The sequence below is a fragment of the Cyprinus carpio genome, chromosome A7 (genome assembly GCF_018340385.1).
Source record: "Cyprinus carpio isolate SPL01 chromosome A7, ASM1834038v1, whole genome shotgun sequence".
In the NCBI taxonomy this organism is placed as follows: domain Eukaryota; kingdom Metazoa; phylum Chordata; class Actinopteri; order Cypriniformes; family Cyprinidae; genus Cyprinus; species Cyprinus carpio.
In genome coordinates, this window is record NC_056578.1 from 14,491,088 (window position 1) to 14,513,817 (window position 22,730).

A 22,730-nucleotide genomic window follows, 5' to 3' on the forward strand; every position below is an offset into this window, starting at 1 on the left:
AACCATGTGCGGCAAATATGCCACCTCCAAATTAATTTCTAAAATGCAGATATTCACTGAAATTCCACTTAACAGATGACTCAAGTTTTAAATGTCAAGTTTCTTGTTGACCAAATGTAGCAGAATGGAAAGAAGTCTGCATGGGTTAAGTTCAGCTTTAATAAACCACAGCCCACAAGCATGAAAAACAACATGCATAAACATATACCGTAGGCCCAAAAAAAGAAAAGGAAACGCAAGCTAAACCTCTACTGAAATGTCTTACCAAATATCATATATATTCTTCATCACTATATTTTTGTTATCTTTCTTCATAACTACTAGTATTAATTAATTGAATTAATTAATTGGATTTTTGTTTTTTAAACACTTACTGATAGTAAATATATCTGTTCAGGCTTGTAATTAAAAAAAAAAAAAAGAGACAAACTTGCATTAGAGTTGCTCAGTGGATTTATGTTTAGACAGTGATGGTGGGTGCAAGATTTAATCCATAGAACCTGAAGAGTCCAAGAAAAGTATAATAAATGTTGAACTTCAAAGAACTATAGTTTCAATCTAAACCATTGGTAGATTTCTATACATAAGCTGTGCAATAGAGAATACTTCTCACTGGATGTTGTGACTCAATAACTGACTCACACTGAACAAAAGGAACCGTGCATTCTCACCCAGAGAAACGTTTAAAATTACCATATGTATCAGAATCACTCATTGTCATAGGACACAACCAAAACAAATAATTGAGCCTACTCAAGGGTTTCATTTACGTATTTAACGGATTATTAATTTTCTTTAACTATTATTGTAAAACACCAAACTGAATTCTACCAACACAGACAATAAATGTTTTTTATATGAGTGTTTGAACTTTAAAGTGAATATGATAAAAATTGAATATTAAACAGTAAACACAAATGCTAAAGTTGGAATCTTTATTTGGCTGTCTTTTTTTTTTTTTTTTTTATTACATGTACAGTTAATTTTATTACAATTTTATATAAACAAAGATATTTAGCAGAGTCAAGACCTAGTGCATTAATGGTGAAAACATGATGTCGCTAGTGTGGCACGTCTCCATTTCTCTTCTGTGTCATTCATTTGTTGCTGCAGCCCATCTATCTGTTGCTCACTGATAATGTGAGAATCAGCCTCCATGACATCACCTCATCTGCGCCAATACTGTCGATTTCAAACATGGAACATTAATAAAAGAAGACAATTAATGCTCTGCCATGTTGGGTTTTCTGTACTGGTAAATAATAATAGCCAATAAACAGAAGTGTGAACTTTAAGTCTGGAATACACTACACTACTTTGAAAATCTGAGCAGAAAAGTGTGCCTCATTGCTAGAAGATATGTGACAAATTAAATATGTATTCTTAAATCAGTCTTAAATATCCTGTGACTCGATGGAACCACAGAATGAAGCTTAAAAAAATCTGAAAGTCTGTCCATCACATACAATGCAATTTTCTATGTGTGAACTCTGAATGACCAAAATCTGAAGACTGACTCTCAATTACGGCAACTAGCATCAAGACTGAAAAACTGGGGGAAAATCTGTGCAAAAGTTGTGTAGTGTAATCCAGAATTTAGCAGCTCTGGCCAAAAAGCCCTCCACTGCTGCCAACCATAAAAATGCAAACAGCAACAGAGCTTATTTTTATTAACATCCTGAAATTTATCATTAAAGACAACAGGCTTTGCCATTTTCCATGCTGATTTTTCAAAAAGGGCAAAAAGCGTTGTGTTAAAATATGAGAAAATACACACCTGTGCAAATTTGTGTATCTGTTCAACCACTGCAGCAAACAAAGCACCTACGCTCTCATCAATCAGACTCTGCATATAATGCACCGCCTCTTCATCTGAGAGGTCCAATCGAAACTTGTCCTGGACCTGCAGTGGGCGGGCAAAGAATGAACAGGTTATTTTACTGCCCAGATGATTTTACCTCTGAAGTTTTGGAGACAAAATGTGAGGACCACACATACTTTTTTCACAGTTTTGTCAGGCTCCAGCGCAATGTCTGGAATATTTGCATCCACCATCAGAGAGAACAGATTCAGAATGAGATTTGAGTATCTGCATATGAGGGGAGAGAACATTGTTTTTAATTTCTATGATTTAGTCTACTGATAAACTACATGGAGTACACTATCTTTCAAAAGTTTGGGGTCAGTAGGACATTTTACTGTTTTTGAAAAAAAGTCTGTTATGCTCACTGAGGCTGTATTTATTTGAATAAAAATACAGTAAAGAGTAATATTGTGAAATATTATTACAACTTAAAAAAAAGAAAAGAAAAAAAAGTGAATGTGATGTGACATACAGCCAAGTATGGTGACCCATACTCAGAATTCATGCCCTGCAATTAACCCATACAAAGTGCACACACACAGCAGTGAACACACACACACCGTGAACACACACCCGGAGCAGTGGGCAGCCATTTATGCTTGCCGCCCGGGGAGCAGTTAGGGGTTCGGTGCCTTGCTCAAGGGCCCCTCAGTCGTGGTATTGCCGGCCCGAGACTCAAACCCACAACCTTAGGGTTAGGAGTTAAACTCTCTAACCATTAGGCCATGACTTCCCCAAAATAACTGTTCTCTATTTTAATATATTTTAAAATGTATCTTATTCCTATGATGGCAAAGCTGAATTTTCAGCAGCCATTGCTCCAGTATTTTCTGTGACAAAACCTTCATTTCAATTCTTCTAATATGCTGATTTAGTGCTCAAGTATCATTCTGATTATTATCAATACTGACTGACCCCTTTGTTCAGTTGAATGCATCGCTGCTGAATGTATTCATTTCTTTTAAAAAGTTAATCTTTTTTAATGTTAGTGCAGGTCTTCCATTTGTAACTCACCTGCGCAGGTGCAGGAAGGCAGTGTAGCACTGTTTCCTGAACTCCTGGTATTGTTCACTCTGCATGCCCCCCATCCCCTCCACCATCTCCTTGCTCAGCTTCATGGGGGGTGGCAGGGGTTTAGGGTCCCGACCCAAAATATATCCAAAATCAATATGAAACAGCTTCCCTGCAAGCCAGAGAGACAGATCAGCATATCCAATCAGTTTTTTTTTTCCTTTTCAGAGCTTACAAGTCATTCAAAATTGTGGTGTGCTTATGGAGTGTACCAGTCTTTGTGAGAAGCAAGTTGTCTAGATGTCTGTCTCCAACCCCTAGGATGTATGTGATGACACAATAGCCCGCTGAAAAGTATACATTCATTTAGAACAAGTAAACAAAGATTTTTAAAGTACTGAATAAATAATAAGCTAAATAAAGTATTAATGGATTCACAAACTGAAGCTCACCACAGCTTTTAACATATGTGTCCATGACTTCAGAGCTGATGCCGTATGGCCCCTTATCATTCGGAGCGTGCTTTCGGAAGAAACTCTACATGGAGACAGATTAACCAAGACAATTACAAAGACATGAGACTTTTTTCTTATATTACAAACAAACATAGAAAAATGTGTTTAACAGATCCAAAACAATTTGGTATGTGCCATACCTAACTGTGCCATTAATTAGAATTTAATTATATGAAATTAATTTATTATAGAATAACATATGCAGCACATGCACACTTTATATTTATTTATTTAAATAAATAAGGCTTATTGGGCAGTCATTATGACCATGCAATACAGGGTGTCCGATTCTGCTTAGTTCCAATCTGTGCTAACACACCTGCTAAGAAGTTTCTAGTGATCCTGAAAACCTTGAACAGTGTCTAATTAAAGTTGGAACTAAACTTTGCAGGATGGTGGCTTTCCAGAAGCAGGATTGGACAACTCTTGATGTATTGCATTACCTGAATGTTGCCTTCTGTTGCCAGAACCTCAGCCACAGGTACTGACTGCACAAACTGCATAAAACCTGCAGACAAATCATACGCATCCAGTGTGAAATGAAACTCCCCCATGTGACTTGACTGGCTCATGGGTTTGTTCTGCACACAAGAGGTGAAGCAGTACTGACCATGTTTGGTGCTGGTAGCCAGAACTTTGTATGGAGTCAACTTCAGGTCCAAATTCCTCTTTCCTCAGCAACTGTTAAAGACAGTGAGAAAGTACTGATAACAACTGACTAAAAATCTAAACACTACAAATACTTATTTTATTTTATATTTTCGTGGTAGCTTTATATAAAACCAACACACATCTATGAAGAAATTTGGACTTCTGTGTGGCATTAATGAATACTGATTTAAAACTTTGTGACCTTTTGGTACTGTGTGATGAGATGTAATGACTTCAGACCTTGTCCATGAGTGAAATAATCTGCAGGATGAGCTGGTCCTGTCTCAGGTCATCTCCATGTTTAAAAATGACAGGATATTGCTCCCCATCCTCTGTCTTAAAGATGAGCTTTGCTGGCATCAGGGCACTCTGCGAGAGACAAAAACAGCGGTCAGGGGTGGACGGATGCATGTGTGACACAATGCAATGGATATGAATGATGCACAAAAACCTTAAAGAGTGTTGCGGTCTCAGGTATGATGCCTTTGATGCGGATCTGCGGTTCCAGAGGAAGAGGGATGGGCTCGATCTCTGACAGATTCACCTTCTCATTATCAGCCAACAAGCTCTGTAATCGCTCCGTCTGTCAGAGACAGAAATAAATCATACAAGTAACTTCATAAGTTTACAAGTAACTGATAAACTGATTCCATCATCTACTGCAGCTATTAAAACTGACCCAGTGCTACATACCTTTTTCTTGCGGTTTCCGCTCTCTCTCTGAACGGCTTTCATGAGCTGCACTAATCTGTCTACAAACGTCTGCTGGGCGGCCAGAAGGGAGCGCATCACTCTCACACTCTTATCACCCTGGACACAGACATCATAAACATCACATATTATTTACCACATCTTTTATGTAAACACTTAAAATGTATTTACATTTATCAACCGATATGCATAATAAGTGGCATTAAATAATTCTACAATCAAATAGAAAAAAATAAAGCAATAAGCCCCAGAAGCCGTGGTTTACTGTGCATTTATAACAGCTAAGGGGCGTTGTACCATCTTAACATGTTTTTTTTTTTTTTTTTTTTTTACTTTTTGTTCATCAAAGAATCAAAGAAAAGATAACATTACTCCAATCTTCAGTTTGTCACATGATCCTTCAGAAATCATTCTATGCAGCTATTTTCACCATTGATATTAATGATAAAAATGTTTCTTGAGCACCAGATCAGCATATTAGAATAATTTCTGAAGGATCATGTGACAGTGAAAACTGGAGTAAAAGCTGCTGAAAATTAAGATTCGCAATCAAAGGAATAAATTACATTTTAAAATAGAAAACATGGTTACACTTTATTTTAAGGTGTCCTTGTTACAGTGTAATTATACATATAAGTACTGAGTAATATTAATTAACTACATGTACCTATTATATAGTTAAGGTTAGATTTGGTTTTGGCTTAGGGTTACTTGCATGTAATTATGAATAATTAATTGTTATTATAATAGTAAGTAAATGTAACGTGTAACACGGACACCTTAAAATAAAGTGTTACCGAAAACATTTATTATATTGTAGTAATATTTCAAAATTTTACTGAATTTCTGATCAAATAAATGCAATAATGGTAAGAAAAATTTACTTTTCTTACCATTTTAAGAATCATTTTACATTAGTTTGTTATAATCCACGTGGGCTGTGAATGTGAATGTACCTTGAGCAGAGCCTGACTGAACCGCCGCATTACATTGATGTACATGTCATGGGTTTTGGGGTCTCTCTGCTGTGTGTCCTGATCCTCACACTCCACAATTACATACCTGCGGTAGAAAAAAATATCCAAATATTTTCTTTCACTTACAAATCTTTAATATGGAGTTGGCAGCACTGGCACATTGTTGTAGACATCGTAAGAACAGAACTTATAAACACCTCGATCCATTACTCACCAGTATAAATAGTTTGCCAGTGTAGAGTTTTTGCAGGCACGTGATATAAGGAAGGTGCAAAGATCTTGCTGTGGAACACAGGTTATATGCACTGTTACATAATCTTCACATCCACTATCCAGCTAAAATTATTATTATTTTTTTTTTTTTACACTTACCTCTAGATTCTCACTGTCTGTTCCTTCTTTGCCTCTCTGCGTGCAGGGAATCACAGTGACGGTCGATGCTATCTGGGAACTGCAAAATAAATCACTTTAACCCTCAATATTTTTCATTTTTACATTTTTTATTTTTTTGAATTACAACTGTTCATATGATCCAACTATCTTTGAGGATCGTGCATTCAGATTTTGAAAGCTATTGGAATTCTGGGCAAAGTCATGTATAAATGCTTTGGGGAAAAACAGTGCATGTTCTGTGAGGTTAAAGCTGACCTGTCCAGATCTCCTATTGATGAGCTCTCTGCCAGAACCCCTTGACTGTCTCTCTTACTGGCAGGCTCCAAACCACCCTGAATATCATTGAAGTTCTCATATTTCAATGCCTGCACCAGCTGGAGCAAGTACATTAGCAGATCCTACAAGGATAAACAGAATTACATGTATTTAAACAGGCATCAGGTTCCTCTAATGCATCAATCTTTAAGTTGTTCTGAAAGATTACCATTGGTAATGGTATGTGTGCTTAAGTATTGTTAATACTGCTTATGAAAGCATAACATAATTTGACAAACAAAGATTTGTTACAAATGTAATGCATCTAAACCACTGACAATCTGACTAACACACACTTTACCTCATCATCAGCCTGCTGTAGCCTCGCGACGGCGTAGCGTCTGACTGTGGGGTTGGTGAACTGAGAGGACAGAAGCTCCAGGGAATCCTCCACATCCATCGGCCGCCACTTTCCTAGCAGTTCCAGGGCCTGTTTGGCCTCCTGGGGCAGATCCCAGTTCACACACTTCAGGAACTTAGTCAAAGCCTAAAAAAACACCCACAATGAGATCTTGTCTTGGACACAGACTACAACTGAGATACCATCCTGGTACCAATGGTAACACTGGTAACTACTGCAATGAGAATATTTCAAAAGTATGGGGTTGGTAAGACTTTTTTTTTTGTTTCTTCGTCTGCTCACCAGGGCAACATTTTAAAATCAAAAATACAGTAAAGAGAATAATATTGTGAAATATTATAAAAAAAAATTATTTCTCTATTTTAACAATTTAAAATGTTATTTATTCTTGTGATAGCAAAGATGAATTTTCAGCAGCCATTGCTCCAGTCTTCTTTGTCACACGATCCTCCTATAATACTAATGTAGTGATTTGGTGCTCAAAATCATTTCTTATTATTATCAAAGTTGAAAGTGGAAATCATAATGTGATTTTGACATGAAACCATAAAACAGAAATCTTTTCTATCATTCAAAATGTTTTTACTGTCACTTCTGTTCAATTTTATGTGCCCTTGCTGAATAAAAGTATTATGGACCTCAAACTTCTGAATGGTTTTCAGTGTGCTCATTCACCTTTTCCTGTGTGGTGAGGTAGTATCTAAACTTCCACACAAGGTCCTGTTCCTCAGAGCTCAGCTGTTTAGTGGGTGGGTAGCTCACTATGATCTATAACAGATAAATATATATATATATAAATATGTATGTATTATTAAGACATCAGAGGAGATTTCTTGTGTACATCTTTTTCTCTTTATCACTAACATTGAGTTGATCACGCGTGGCTGCATTAGGTTTGAGATCATGGTCGGATGGTCCACTGCGCAAACTACGAGCCAGTTTATGATGTTTACTCTCCACAAGGTTCTCCTGCAACAGAATAGCAACACCATTTTACATGAAATTATTCTTTACATTATCAAGTGCCAACATATCCTCCACCATTTGAGCATAAGACAGACATAAACAGCTGATTCTCAAGCCCATAAACCCAAGATAACTAACTTTTTAGCTTTGTTTTCCACTCACCATGCACATCTGAGGGTCAGGGACTTTCACAATATCTGAACTGGTTGGCAAGGGGGAGGATTCATCTGCATCCTGTAAAGAGAGAGAGAGGCATAAAACCACTGAAATGTGACAAACCATTTGAAGGGATACTCCACCCCAAAATGAAAATTTTGTCATTAATCACTTACCCCATGTCGTTCCAAAACTGTAAAAGCTCTGTTCGTCTTCGGAACACAATTTAAGATATTTTGGATGAAAACCTGGAGGCTTGAACTGTTACATAGACTGCCAAATAAATAACAGTGTCAAGGTCCATAAAAGGTATGAAAGTCGTCGTCAGAATACTCCATCTGCCATAACATGTGCAATCTGGGTTATATGAAGCGACAGGAACACTTTTTGAGAAAACAAAATTAACAACTTTATTCAACTTCATCAACTTTATTTATTCAACTTAATTTTATTTTTATTTAGTCTCCTCTGTGTCTCTCCATATCACTGTATGCTGCGTATGCTCTTCTGTGTCATCCGCGCCACAAAGGATGCACTGTTTTCTTTCAAATCAAAGCTAAATACACATAGAAACAGCACATGCTTGTGGTGCGGATGACACAGAAGAGCATACGCAGCATACAGTGATATGGAGAGACACAGAGGAGACTGTTGACAAACAAAATTATTGAATAACGTTGTTATTTTTGTTTTCTTACAAAAAGTGTTCCCGTCACTTCATATAACCCAGATTGCACGTCTGATGGCAGATGGAGTATTCTGACGACGACTTTCATACCTTTTATGAACCTTGACACTGTTATTTACTTGGAAGTCTATGGGACAGTCACAGGCCTCCCGGTTTTCATCCAAAATATCTTAAATTATGTTCCGAAGACGAACGGAGCTTTTACGGGTTTGGAACGACATGGGGGTAAGTGATTAATGACAAAAATGTTATTTTGGGGTAGAGTATCCCTTTAAGTACTAGATAAAGTAGGTGAACTATTACATGAAACATTTTAACTAGTGCACTACACTGCTTTGCAAAATATTGTTTAATCACTAATTTAAAGTCAACAAATGGCATCTACAACCTATTTTACTTCTGTAACAAAACAAGATATTCAAGAAGAAAAAAAATAAATGGTTACGTTGGGGCTTGTTTTTACCCATCTGAAAAGGATTAGATTGTGAAAGTAGGCATTCCCGACTGCTCATTTTCAGTTAATTGTGGGGGACTACTTTTTTTTTTGCCAAATGTTATTAAATATTTCATTAACCAGCATTACATTGCTCTGTTAAAAATGTTTCTGAAGATTTCTGAAAAGCTGCTTTCTCTACAACAGTATCATAATACATTACCTTAATAGTTATTTAGCCAGTTAATATTAACACCACAGCTTAGTCAACTAAAAAGTAATTATTCAGAAGCAAAGCGAGGCTAACAAATTTTGACGAATCATGCATTATCAGTGAAAGTAAACAAGAGTTATTCTGATTCATTAGTGAAAAAATGTAGAGAAAACTGATATACCTTCTCGTAATAAACAATGCTGTATTCTCGTTCACCACTTTTGACGCGGGGGAACTCCACCATGAGGTACATGAAATTAGAGCTACGTTTCTCACTCTGTAGATAAAAAACACAAGCTTTACAAATAATTTGGACTTTACACAGAGGTAGCAAAAATTACAGTGGCTTCATATCGTGACACTTTTTCCCCAAAACCACTCACCTCATTGATCATTTCAATCTCTCTGAAGGTCAAGCGATCCAGCCAGTCTACTTTAACCATGTGACCCTGACGATGAGCTTTTGTTAGCTGAGAGACACAGAGGCAAAGAAAGAGAGAGGAAAACTTAAAGAAAAAGACATGTCTGCAAGATCAGTAACTCCAAGACACAACTAAGATGTTGTGTGCACAATCCTTATCATATGACTGTGGCGTGTCAGCCAGCTTAAGCACACTAAAATGCTCCTTAGCCAAAGGACATTCAGGGGGTGCCAGTCCGGAGTAAGTAGCACTCAGTCCTTTCTAAACAAACAGTTAGTAATAGTTAGTACAATAACACATCTCATCTAAAGGCCACCAAAAGTCTGAGAGGACTTTAATTAATCAGCCATACACATTTTAGTGGCTAAAAATCATGCACATGACATTAATGATTATTTCAAGGGATGTTCCCTTTTCAAAACGTAAAGTTACGCTTTATCTATGGCATCCACAACAAATCATTCTGACTTCAATTATCCAGCACAAAAATCTTTTTTTTAGTCTGTACATTTTTCTAAATCCTCCTTTTGATGTAGGACTGTTTTTTTTTTTTTTTAAATGGGATAAAAGTCTGGTTATTCATTAAAGACATGACCAATCTAGCAAACTTACCAACTTTTACATGGTTGTAATATGAGTTGAAAAAATGTAAATTTAAAATAAATAAATGTAAAAAACATGCTATGTTTGACCTGCCATATTTTTTACATTTGTTTATAGTGTCATAAAAATTGTTGTCTCGATTCCCTTGAACACTTGGTGTGCTTTGTAAAAATCTACACTGTTGAAAATAAATTCTCCAAAAAAAAAAACCAATTGGTGAGGGCAAACAACAAAAATGTCAATGCCTGAAGTCCAAAACACAGAAAATAACATACTCATCCTATTTGTGAAAATGTGGGTCAAATTATACAAGCTACTGTAAATATATACCCCATCCTATATCTTGGCCGCAAGTATATATGAGACAAGCAAACATTCATACACACACACACATCCAAACACATACAGTACATTCAGCATTCCTGTTCTGTTTTCTCTCATACTCACGTCACTAAGTATCTCCAGATCTGGGCCCTGGAACAGAGGGCAGTTAAAACATGTCCTTTGACAGAACACACACACACAAGCACACTCCCTCACAACAACAAACATTCTCAATTCTCATTCTTTCCACAAAATGGGTAATCTATAAACACAATCAGCATATCCATCTATCTCTCCCTGCCACCACCCACTTTTCATTTAACGTATTTCTAATGTGCAGTAACTGTCCAAAGGCATATTTCTCCAATTTCTGTCTCAGCTGGGCTTCTAAACTGACCTTGGCCAGGCGGCCCATCTGGTCCTCTGCCAGAGTGCTGCTGGTCCTTCCTGGTGTACTAGTGGGCTCACTGCCATCACCCTCCACACCGGGCCACACCTTCAGATCATGCATGCCCTGTCGGAACATTCTAGTAGAAGGAGAGAGACAGTGAGAGACATAGAGATGCATAAAAGGAAGTAACAGATAAAAGTAGTGGTACGCAAACTTTTGTGTTAAAATGTCAAAACATGACAAGTTTGTCTCTCTAGTCATGTAATAATAATAATATCTTCCTTAAATATTAATAACACCTCATCTTCTATTTAATATGCACAGATTTTAATCATAAGCAGAAATAACAATCTGCACACAGTTATATGCAGGGCTTACACCTCCTTAAAAATGTATTATTTAATGCTATATCAGAGGCCGTAAAAAAATAAATAATAAAAAAAAACTTTAATACAACATCATTAATTAATAAAATGTTCATAAAATTCATCATTTTACCCATAGATCTAATTAATGTTTCTTATAAACATACATTACAAAAAACAATTCAAAAACAATTCCTAATTCATACAAAGATCTCAAAATAAAGATCTCAAATCAAAAATCCATTTGCATTCTCTTTGTAAATGTTGGCGTTCATGTCACCACCCCTTTGAAGCTGAGGTATATGTTCTATTACCGTTAAATTCAAGTCCGATATGGTATGTGACACTTCAATGAAATGACGAGCTACCGGAGATTTTATGCCCTTTCTGCTGATGGAGCTCACATGTTCGATAACGCGTTCTGATCGATCTACTAGTTTTTCCACACATACTGTTTATTACACACACAAGTCAACAGATAAATGACATTAGTGGATGCACAAGTGGTAAACTGTCTAATATGATACACTCGATCTGTCACGCAACTCTTGAAAGACACCTGTTTTCTCCGTAAATATTTACAAGTGACACATTTATGACTGGAAAAAAGCATACTTCATTTCCAATACAATCTCTTTTCTTATTACCCGCAAAAGTGTCTGATCTTTCAAGATAATCTCTTATGTTATTCGCTCTATAATGCGAGAATAAGGGGGGGGGGGGTCAGAGAAAAGGCATCCACATACAGGATCGCTGGTTAGAATGTGTCAATGTTTTTTAATCACATCCTTAATCTCACGACTATGTTTCGAATATGTTGTAGTACAAATAACCGAGAATGCATTAGATTTTACTTTATTTCCAATCCGTGCATCAGTTAAATCTTCATGTTGCACATTTACTTCCCCATCATCCAACCACTTATTAGGATAACCCCTAAGGCTAAACTGTTTATAGATTCCCACAATCTGTTTCTCAAACTCAGAATTCTCAGAGCAAATTCGTTTTAAATGGAGAAATTGTGTATAAGACAATGCCTTCTTCAAATAGGTTGGATGAGCAGTAGTAGCGTGCAAAATGCTGTTTTTATCAGTAGGCTTGGTATATAGTGTGGTGATCAAGGACCCTGATTTCAAAGAAACTCTAGTATCAAGAAAAGATACTGAAACAGTATCCACTTCTACATTAAATTTGATCGAATCCACCAAATTGTTGAGATGCAGTTAAAATCATCTAGCTTGTTCCTGGAACCCTTAAAAATACAGAATACGTCATCAACAACACGATGTTACTTAGAAACGGATAATTATCCCAAGTGAATCTCTCTTCCAAATAGCTCATAAATAGGCATGCATAATCAGGAGAAGATTTAGAGCCCATAGCAGCACCCTGTTTCTGTAAGAAATACTCATCCTCAAAAATGAAATGTTTTTTTTCTAAAAGCAATGAAATCATATCCAAAACAAACTCAGAAGGAGGAGATTACTCACTCCTTTGCTCCAAGAAAAACTTTATAGCCTTCAAACCTTCCTTATGTGGAATATTTGTATATAGCAAAACAACATAGATTGTTGTAAGATAGAGTTCGGACACATCCTGCTCAAAATGTATGTTATTCAACTGCTTTAGAAAGTCACCCTTGTCCCTTAAATACGACAGAAGATTCTCAACTAAAGGTCTCAAAATCCGATCTACATATTGAGACATAGGTTCTAACAGGCAATCAATCTATGCCACAATAGGGCGACCAGAGGGCTTATTTAAAGATTTATACACCTTAGGTAATGTATATATTATGGAAGTAACAGGATAATCTTTCGTCAAAAAATTTCAAATCCAACTGATTTATATATCCCTTTTGATATGATTCCTCAAGGAACTTATCCACCTCCACCATAAAATGAATAGTGGGGTCACGATCTAACTTCATGTAACAGGACCCACTGGACAATTGTGATTTAACTTCTGCTATATAATCTTCCTTATTCAACAATACCAAACCTCCACCCTTATCAGCCGGTTTCCAGATCACATCAGTTTTCTTTGACAAATGTTCAAGAGTCTGTCGTTCTTTTCAATCATAATGGTCTTTTTTCGGTATCATACATATGATACGCATCTACCCCACAACCCTAAATCTACCCATCGTGTAGCATATGCACGGCAAAGTCAATTTTTGCTTATCAATACCACGAGTTTTCGTTTTTATTTGGCGTACTATTTATACGCACTTTCATGAGATCAGAATGATTAACAGAATCATACTCTTCTTTGAACAACATCCCTTTGATACAGATATTTCAACTTAATAGATCTAAAGAATTTAAACATCTCCATTTTTAATTGAAATAGATCGGTAGGAGCAGGGGGAACATATGATAGACTTTTATTGAGCAATTGTTCCTCAGTGGCTGATAGGGCCAATGATGATAGATTGAAGACTAGGTTTTGTTCCTACGTCCCATTCTCTTTTTCTTGAGCGCAGAATTCCTCCTTTCCTCCTCGTTTACCTCAGCGTGTTTTCTTCCCCGGGTGTTGTATGATCGTCATCGTGGAGGGTGAACACCCAACTGATAATTGTCCTCTCCTAAAAAAAATCAGATTCCGAATCCATTTAAAAATACGAACTGGATCCAGAGGTGTAGAAGGAATGATCTCTGAAGCGCACCTGCTTCTTGTTCCTATGCGGTTACGAAGGTTGCCATCTCCAAAAATACACCTTATCATCACAGAAATCCAGGGTAACTCGACGCAACTTGCTCAATTTCTTCTTTTGAACTGACTCCTGGAACTTAATAGTAGATTCCTTCAAAGTTTGTTCAATCATCGTTACAAGAGAAGAGTCCTAAGACAAATGCATTCTTACTTTAAGGTACGTGATGTCCTTCTGCACCACAGATAGCTGTTGTTGCATATACTAGATCAGTAGGCTACCATAAAATCCAAAGACGTTTTATTAAGAATCACACACTATTTGGTGCAGAAATCTCCATCATTCCAGCCCAAAGTAGGAATCTTCTGAAAACATAATCCCAGAGGAATCCTTCTCGATCTCACATACTGAGAGTTATGCCATTTGCACACAGACAATTTTTTCTGTGCACAAATACTTTTTTTTTTTTTTTTATAATCCACATCAGTTAAATCTGGTAATTCAACGAGACCTGTGTCTGGAAACAAAATCTGATTAATATCCTCCACAGTATACGAATGGGTCTGTGCCTGGATATCCGTAAGGCCTCTGATTTTAGCAAAAAATGACATTATGTCAACCGCAGAAAAATAGGTGGAGGTGGATAAGTTCCTTGAGGAATCATATCAAAAGGGATATATAAATCAGTTGGATTTAAAATTTTTGATGAAAGATTATCCTGTCTCAATATGTAGATCGGATTTTGAGAACTTTAGTTGAGAATCTTCTGTCGTATTTAAGGGAAAAGGGTGACTTTCTAAAGCAGTTGAATAACATACATTTCGAGCAGGATGTGTCCAAACTCTGTCTTTCAGCAATGAATGTCGTCTCGCTATATATGAATATTCCACATAAGAAAGGTTTGAAGGCTATAAAGTTTTTCTTGGCGCAAAGGAGTGAGTAATCTCCTCCTTCGGAGTTTGTTTTGGATATGATTTAATTGCTTTTAGAAAAAAAACATTTCATTTTTCAGGATGAATATTTCTTACAGAAACAGGGTGCTGCTATGGGCTCTAAATCTTCTCCTGATTATGCATGCCTATTTATGAGCTATTTGGAAGAGAGATACACTTTCTAAGTAACATCGTGTTGTGGAAAAGATATGTTGATGGCGTATTCTGTATTTTTAAGGGTTCCAGGAACAAGCTAGATGATTTTATCTTGCATCTTAGGAATGTGGTGGATTCAATCAAATTTAATGTAGAGGTAGATACCGTTTCAGTATCTTTTCTTGATACTAGAGTTTCTTTGAAATCAGGGTCCTTGATCACCACACTATATACCAAGCCTACTGATAAAAACAGCATTTTGCACGCTACTAGTGCTCATCCAACCTATTTGAAGAAGGCATTGCCTTATACACAATTTCTCCATTTAAAACGAATTTGCACCGAGAATTCTGAGTTTGAGAAACAGATTGTGGGAATCTATAAACAGTTTAGCCTTAGGGGTTATCCTAATAAGTGGATGGATGATGCACTGGAAAGGATTTGAAGGTCTTCAGTGGAAGTAAATGTGCAACATGAAAATTTAACTGATGCACGGATTGGAAATAAAGTAAAATCTAATGCATTCTTGGTTATTTGTACTACAACATATTCGAAACATAGTCGTGAGATTAAGGATGTGATTAAAAAACATTGACACATTCTAACCAGCGATCCTGTATGTGCATGCCTTTTCTCTGACCTCCCCTTTATTATCGCATTACAGAGTGAATAACATAAGAGATTATCTTGAAAGATCAGACACTTTTGTGGGTAATAAGAAAAGAGATTGTATTGGAAATGAAGTAAATGTGTCATAAATGTGTCACTTGTAAATATTTATGGAGAAAACAGGTGTCTTTCAAGAGTTGCGTTACAGATCGAGTGTATCATATTAGACAGTTTACCACTTGTGCATCCAGTAATGTCATTTATCTGTTGACTTGTGTGTGTAATAAACAGTATGTGGGAAACTACTAATAGATCGATCTGAACACGTATTATCGAACATATGAGCTCCATCAGGAGAAAGGACTTAAAATCTCTGGTAGCTCGTCATTTCAATGAAGCATCACATTCCATATCAGACTAGAATTTTATGGTAATAGAACATATACCTCAGCTTCGAAGGGGTGGTAAAAATGGAACACCGAGAGAATGCAAATGGATTTTTGATTTGAGATCTTTATTTTGAGATCTTTGTATGAATTAGGAATTGGTTTTGAATAGTTTTTTGTAATGTATGTATATAAGAAACATTTATAAGATCTATGGGTCAAATTATGAATGAAACATTTTTTGCATTTTGCATTAATGATGTTGTATTAAAGATTTTTGCATTAAGGACTTTTTACCATTAATATGTGTATGGGAATGTCTTACGGTATATTTGATATATTGTATGGTGCTTTTTTGTGCAAGCGTGCATATTATGATGTCCATGGTGAATATTGATGTTTTAATGGGTACAGGAGTGCACTAATCAATGTGGCACTGAGGAACAGCTTTTGTCTCAAAAATGTTTTGCACTTTTCACTTGTTTTTTTATGGGTTCTGATATAGCAAAGGTTTAGGGTTTGTACGTTTTAAAAAAAATGTTTTTAAAGAATTCTCTTATGCTTCAAAAGGCTGCATTCATTTGATTTAAAATACAGAAAAAGTAATACTGTGAAATATTACTAAAACAACATGATTTTTTAAACATATATATATATGTATATATATCACATATATATTAGCGTTATTTATTCCTGTCGTGGCAAATCACATTTTTCAGCAGCCCTTACTCCAGTCTTCAGTGCAACATTATCACTTTAATGAGGACTTTTTAAAAATCCCAAATCCCGATGGGAAAATTACTTATGGATCCAGCACGGCTAAAATATTAAATAAAAATAAAAAACGGCTGGGCAATAAAACATTAAATTACATGACATTTTCCAGTTAGTTTGTTTACATGAAGAATACCGAGGAACAAAACACACAGCTGATGAACAAACATTGTAAACAGACTGTTACCCATATTTCCCAAACAGGGTGACTGTAGTGCCTCCAACAGGTGTGGCTCGGCCGGGTCCATACACATCCCAAACAGTTAGAGTTACCTGGGCACTCTGAGGCAGGTCAGGGTACTTCACTGGCAGCCTAAGCCACTCATTCCAGCTAATAATAATAATGTGACAAAACACATATGACTTAATACAGTACATAATGAAATCTGAAGGTTTTTTTTTTTTTTTTTTTTTTTTTTTTCAATGAAATTTTTTTTCACATTTGTCATTTATTGTGCAAATATCTCATCAAAGCATTTCTGGCACATTTTGTTTGGTTTCCTTCTCTGACTCATTATTGGATCACACATGCATAAATGGAGCCACAGTGTGACACAGAAATTAACAGTTAATAAATGTACGTACTTCCAGCGGGTACTGAAGGCTTTGTAAGACGTTCGTACTGGCAGAGCGAGTGGCTTGCCCTCAGCAAACACCTGACAGGTGACGTACAGGTCAGAGCAGCTCTCCTGATAGAGTCCTGAGAATCGCAGCATGGGGTCCTCAAGCAGAGCTTTATAGCTCTTCTGCTCTCTCTTGCCCTCCAGACTGCCTCTGCAAAAACAAACAGAAAGGAGATACTATTTCTGCTCAGTCAGAACACAGCACAAATCAGAAGTAATATCCACACTTCTTTAATTGTGAGCAATTGTACTAAATGTAAGCAGAAGTATTTGATCAATGATTTCCTTCCCTGTTTTCATGTAATATTAAACATATATTAAACAGTAATATGGAAAATATAACAATATTTTTTCCTATTTTAATATATTTCAAAACGTAATTTATTTATTTGATGCCAAAACGGGATCTTTGATCCTTCAGTAATCAAATCAACACAGATAAAAAAGTTGTGCTGCTATATATTTTTGTAGAAACTGTGATTTTTCATGATCTTTGATGAATACAGTGTTCAAAAGAACTGTTTATTTAAAATCTAATGTTTTTTGACCAGTTATCAATTTAAGTCATTATTGCTGAATAAAAGTATTATTTTCTTTTAATAAAATCATTCTGAGCTGCATCCGAAAACTTAGGCAGCTGACTTGCTGCCTCGCTGCCGTATGAGGCAATGACTTTGCAGGCAGCGTTTTTGCACGAAGGCACTTCATGAAACTGATTTCTGACAGACTTCTGAGGCAGCGTAACGGTTTAATGATCTACAACAAAATAGAATGAGTTTTTGTGACAACTAAACGAATATTGAATTACTATAATACTGATTTCTCACTAGAACTAACATCAAAAGTGCAAAAAGGTAAGTAGAAATATGCATTTACACACTAACTGATCACCAAAGGCAACCTCCATCTTTTGTTTTTTGTTTTTTTAGCTCAACAGTCACAGAATGGAACGCACAGGTCTGTGGGATATCAAAGGTAGTGAAGGATACATCAATGCTGCCTTCAAAATTCGATAAGAAGAAGGTACCTCCGGAGACAGGATGTAAAGCAGAATTTGGATTCGAACATGCCTTGATGCCTTGGTGCCTTGACGCCAGGGCTTGCTGTGTATGAGTTGTGTATGAGTAAGAGTTGTGTCCCACATCAAGCGTGGAGAGCAGGGACAGCATGCCTTGTCATAATGCGCTTATGTCGTTACATTCTGATCCAAATGGACAATACAGCAGTGGTATCATACATCAATCGACTTGGCTATGCATCTGAAGTGCTCTCAATGCCATTCAGAGCCCAGGTGTTCTGAACCAGCCTCTCATTTAGTGTCACAGAGGCGTGCCCTGTGCCCCATGCGTGCGCTGCATGCTTATGTACAGAGCTAGTCAGATTCAAACTTCTCAGCAGATATTCCTCTGCTTTGTGGGTGCTAAGAAAGGTGACCTGCTGTCGAAGCAGAGGCTGTCACACTGAATTGGAGAACCTGTTCGCCTAGCTCATCCATCCCGAGGATGGGAATGCATGCCCAATCTACCCGAATCTGGTTTCTTCATGGGCCTGGGTTAAGGCAAGTCTATTCATGACATCTTTCTTGCAACGAGCTGATCGTCTCAGAACACTTTCGCGAGGTATTACAACCTGGGTATTCCCTTTTTTGCACTGCACGTTCTATCTGTGCATGAGGAGAAGGCTGAGCAGCCATTGGACGATTAAGTTGCTTGAAGCCACGCCCCTCTCTGGCACGCATCTCAACTAGGTCGTTTTGTTGGCATGAGACGGTGCTTCTAACTACTAAAAGTGAAGAAGAAAATGCAATCCTAAGTACTGTTTCTGTTTATGTATGCCTGCTCATACAGACCAGCAGTATATGTGAGCACCGACATGTTTGTTGCCTTTGTTTTCGCTCCCTATATCACGCTAGTCCAGTGCTGCATGACTGTGTACAGGGAGGCACTGGCAGCACCGGCGCTGCTGGGGCTCTCTGCCAAGCATGCATGTAGGTGTTTCAACTAGACCCAGTACCCCAACTAAGGGAGGAGGGGTGAGCAGGCCACTATGCTTTGCTCACTACTGCATGTGTCTAGTCTACTGACTTTATATATTTGAATGTTTTGGGTGTATTTTCATCCCGGCCCACGACCATAGACTTGACATCATTACATCATTGTGAATGACGTCATTACATTACATTAGATGGTTTGCTGATGTGTCCAATACTGAACTTCACAGCTAGTGTTCGCGCACATCTATTTGGCGCAGGTAAAATATGCACTTTTTTCAAAATTTTGTGGTTACTTAAAAGTTGTTTAAAACTTTTCTTATGCAGTGCATCAATTTTTTTAGTACATGACCTTTTTAAGGAAACGAAGGAAAGGAAAGGACGTGACGTGTGGCCAAGTATGGTGACCCAAACTCTGAATTTGTGCTCTGCATTTAACCCATCCAAGTGCACACACACAGTAGTGAACACACACCCGGAGCAGTGGGCGGCCACTTTTTGCTGCGGTGCTTGGGGAGCAGTTGAGGGTTCAGTGCTTTGCTCAAGGGTCTCACCTCAGTCAAGGTATTGATGGTGGAAGAGAGCGCAGTACATTCACTCCCCCCACCTACAATCCCTGTCGGTACCCAGACTCGAACCCACGACCTCTAGGTTACAACTCTAATCAAAAAGTAGTATACTTCAAGTTTATTTTATTGAGTATACTTAAGTAAAGTTCAAGTATTATGTAGCAAGTATACAAATATCAGTGTTCTAGTAGTATACTTGTAAGTGTACTGTTTCAATACTCCTTGGGACTAAATTGGCCCACTTTCTAGTATATAAAAGTATATTTTTAAGTATACTTTAAGTATAACAGTAGCAAACTTTGAGTACACAACTAGTTTACCTCTATGTTCGTAGTTTGTACTGCATTTATACTAAAAGTGAACTTATAGGTATACTGAGAGTTTACTAATTAAATACTTTGTACACTTTGAAGTATAGGCTCAGTAAACTACTACTTTAGTAGTTTTATACTGCAAGTATACTCATAAGTTTTCTTTAAGTGAACTTTACATTATACTTTAAGTATACTACTACAGTATGTCCGTATTTAGGTTTGAATTTGTATATATTTTGTTATGAATATCTGAACATACAAAACATCCAAAGAAAGAACAGGGTATCTGCTTGTAAACAAAAACATTTGAAACTAGCTTCATGCATTCTTTTTTTTTAAACACTTTAATGTGGGTAAGTTTTATAAAAAAAAAAAATAAATAAATAACGTTTTGAACAAAAAGCTGAAAAAAGACTATGAATTGGATTCAGAATGATAATCAAATCGTAGAGGGAGTCAATCAACACCTCAAAGCTTGACTGTAATTATTACTTCTTCATCAGTCGACATTTTATTCCATAACGTTACAGTTTTAATGCTGTTTCATGTGAGATGATTGTGTTAGATTACATGTGTTAGTATCTGTTGGTTCTTTTTCTTCTTCGCTTGTGTTTATGGAAATTCTGTATAGAAGATGTGTACTAGCGCCCTCTACCGTCTAACAATGAAAACACGGATTCTAGGAGCACAAGTATAGCTCAAATATATTTAGACTTTTTGTAAGTATAAGTCAAGTATACTTAAATGTCAAAAGTACATAAAGCCCATTTCTGAGAAGTACATAAAAAGTAAACTAAAAGCATACTTTCCTATTTTTAGTTTAAAAGAAGTATACTAATAGCACACTTGAATAAACTTCTTTTTCGTAAGGGAGGTCTAATCATAGGCCACGACCGCCCCTAGAGAAGGTCAGAACCGCCTAATCATCCCGTCATTCCAGGTGCTTCACAAGGTGACAGCTCTTCATCGTGCAGTTTGGCTTTTACAGTCGCTGTCCTATGATGAGGACTCGAGCAAGTTTGCTTGCTTGCACCCCGCGATTCCTTCCTTCTGTTCTTCTAACGTAATGCAACACGCACAGTGAAACTAAACTGATTCCATCGTGCGCGTGTGTGCAGCCGGACAGACACTCGAGGGTCAGAAGAATCATTTATCATCTTTATTTTGACTCACATGCTCGCTTTGGTCACCATCGCAGCGATTTGATATCATGGAAGGTATCTTTACATTTAAAATAAAAGTGCACTACATTTTATACTCTGATCAAAATGGCCAGTAGACAATTTATTTAAATGATATTAAGTTACATACAGCGATACAGATGGATATGATACACGGTATCTTCCATTAATACGCGCGATGAGCCATGTGGTGTTTACTCGGTCTCTGTTGACATTCTGCTGGTTTGACAGTTCTGCAATCAAAACAATGACTAAGGTGCAGAAACATACTCACATTTTCAGTTGGACGTTTATGTCCAGATCGCAACTATACACATAGTTAAACTTGTCTGTGTCCATCTTCAGTAATCGACGAAGTGTTATGCAAAACCGTAGTGAATAAAACAAAACTGATATAAAATAAAAAATGCAGGTTTGTCAGGCGATGGGAAATAAACTGCCGGGCCTAGAGCAAAACCCTGCACTGGATCTGCTTCAGCGTTTACGTTTAGAGGCAGTTTATAATGTATATTCTTGATATTACTCTGCCTGATTACTGAACACCAATATGGCCGGTCTAAAATATTATCAGTCTTAATTTAAGACAATAATAAAGTTGTAATAAACATTTGCCGGGGCTTCATCGCGTCTGCTTTTCGAAACAAAAACATTATAACCAGGCGTAAATAATCGATGTCAAATCGTTCCATAGCCATAGCGACTTGTATGGACTGAACGGATCAGATATGACTTCTTTGGTCTGGTGAATCTCGTTTGGTTTACGAACGGATAGTAAAACAGGACAAACTTCCTAAAGCGTTTAAAAGTCCTCTTGAATTGCATATTAGTTGTACATTGAGTAGTTATTTGCATTGATATTTCTGAGTCTTTGAGTTTAAACTGAATTAAGGCATGTCACTGTCAAGTTTTTTTTGTGTTAAAACGCTTTTGTATACGTTTCAAATATTTAAATATGTTTAATTAATTTGATTGTGTAGCCTACTGCACTTAATTAATTAAATGAAAAAGTATGCATTTATTCTTTCGTATGATTTTGTAGGACCTGTTTGGAATCTTTTTAAATTGCAAGTCATTGTGGTCTCTATCTATTAAGAATTTGCCAAAACAACAACGAAAAAGAATAACAGTTCTTTATATATTGCACTCAACTCACTTTGTGATTGTTTCATACGCTTGGACCTGC

At 36.8% G+C, this 22,730-nt stretch overlaps 1 protein-coding gene across 1 annotated transcript; it reads right to left on the reverse strand.

Annotated features, from left to right (window-relative positions):
* Nucleotides 1-923: 923 nt before the first annotated feature.
* On the reverse strand, nt 924-22,254 carry LOC109079409 (phosphatidylinositol 3-kinase catalytic subunit type 3-like). Its single transcript, XM_042759830.1, is given in 25 exon segments — nt 924-1,182; nt 1,778-1,903; nt 1,999-2,089; nt 2,879-3,047; nt 3,148-3,222; nt 3,328-3,412; nt 3,834-3,898; nt 4,001-4,063; nt 4,275-4,410; nt 4,493-4,624; nt 4,735-4,851; nt 5,709-5,814; nt 5,944-6,011; nt 6,102-6,180; nt 6,378-6,520; nt 6,739-6,924; nt 7,474-7,566; nt 7,663-7,767; nt 7,927-7,998; nt 9,437-9,532; nt 9,639-9,725; nt 11,002-11,131; nt 17,058-17,201; nt 17,456-17,644; nt 21,822-22,254. Coding segments are annotated over 25 exon segments (2,637 nt in total). The 5' UTR covers nt 21,887-22,254; the 3' UTR covers nt 924-1,167.
* Between the last annotated feature and the right edge of the window lie 476 nt (nt 22,255-22,730).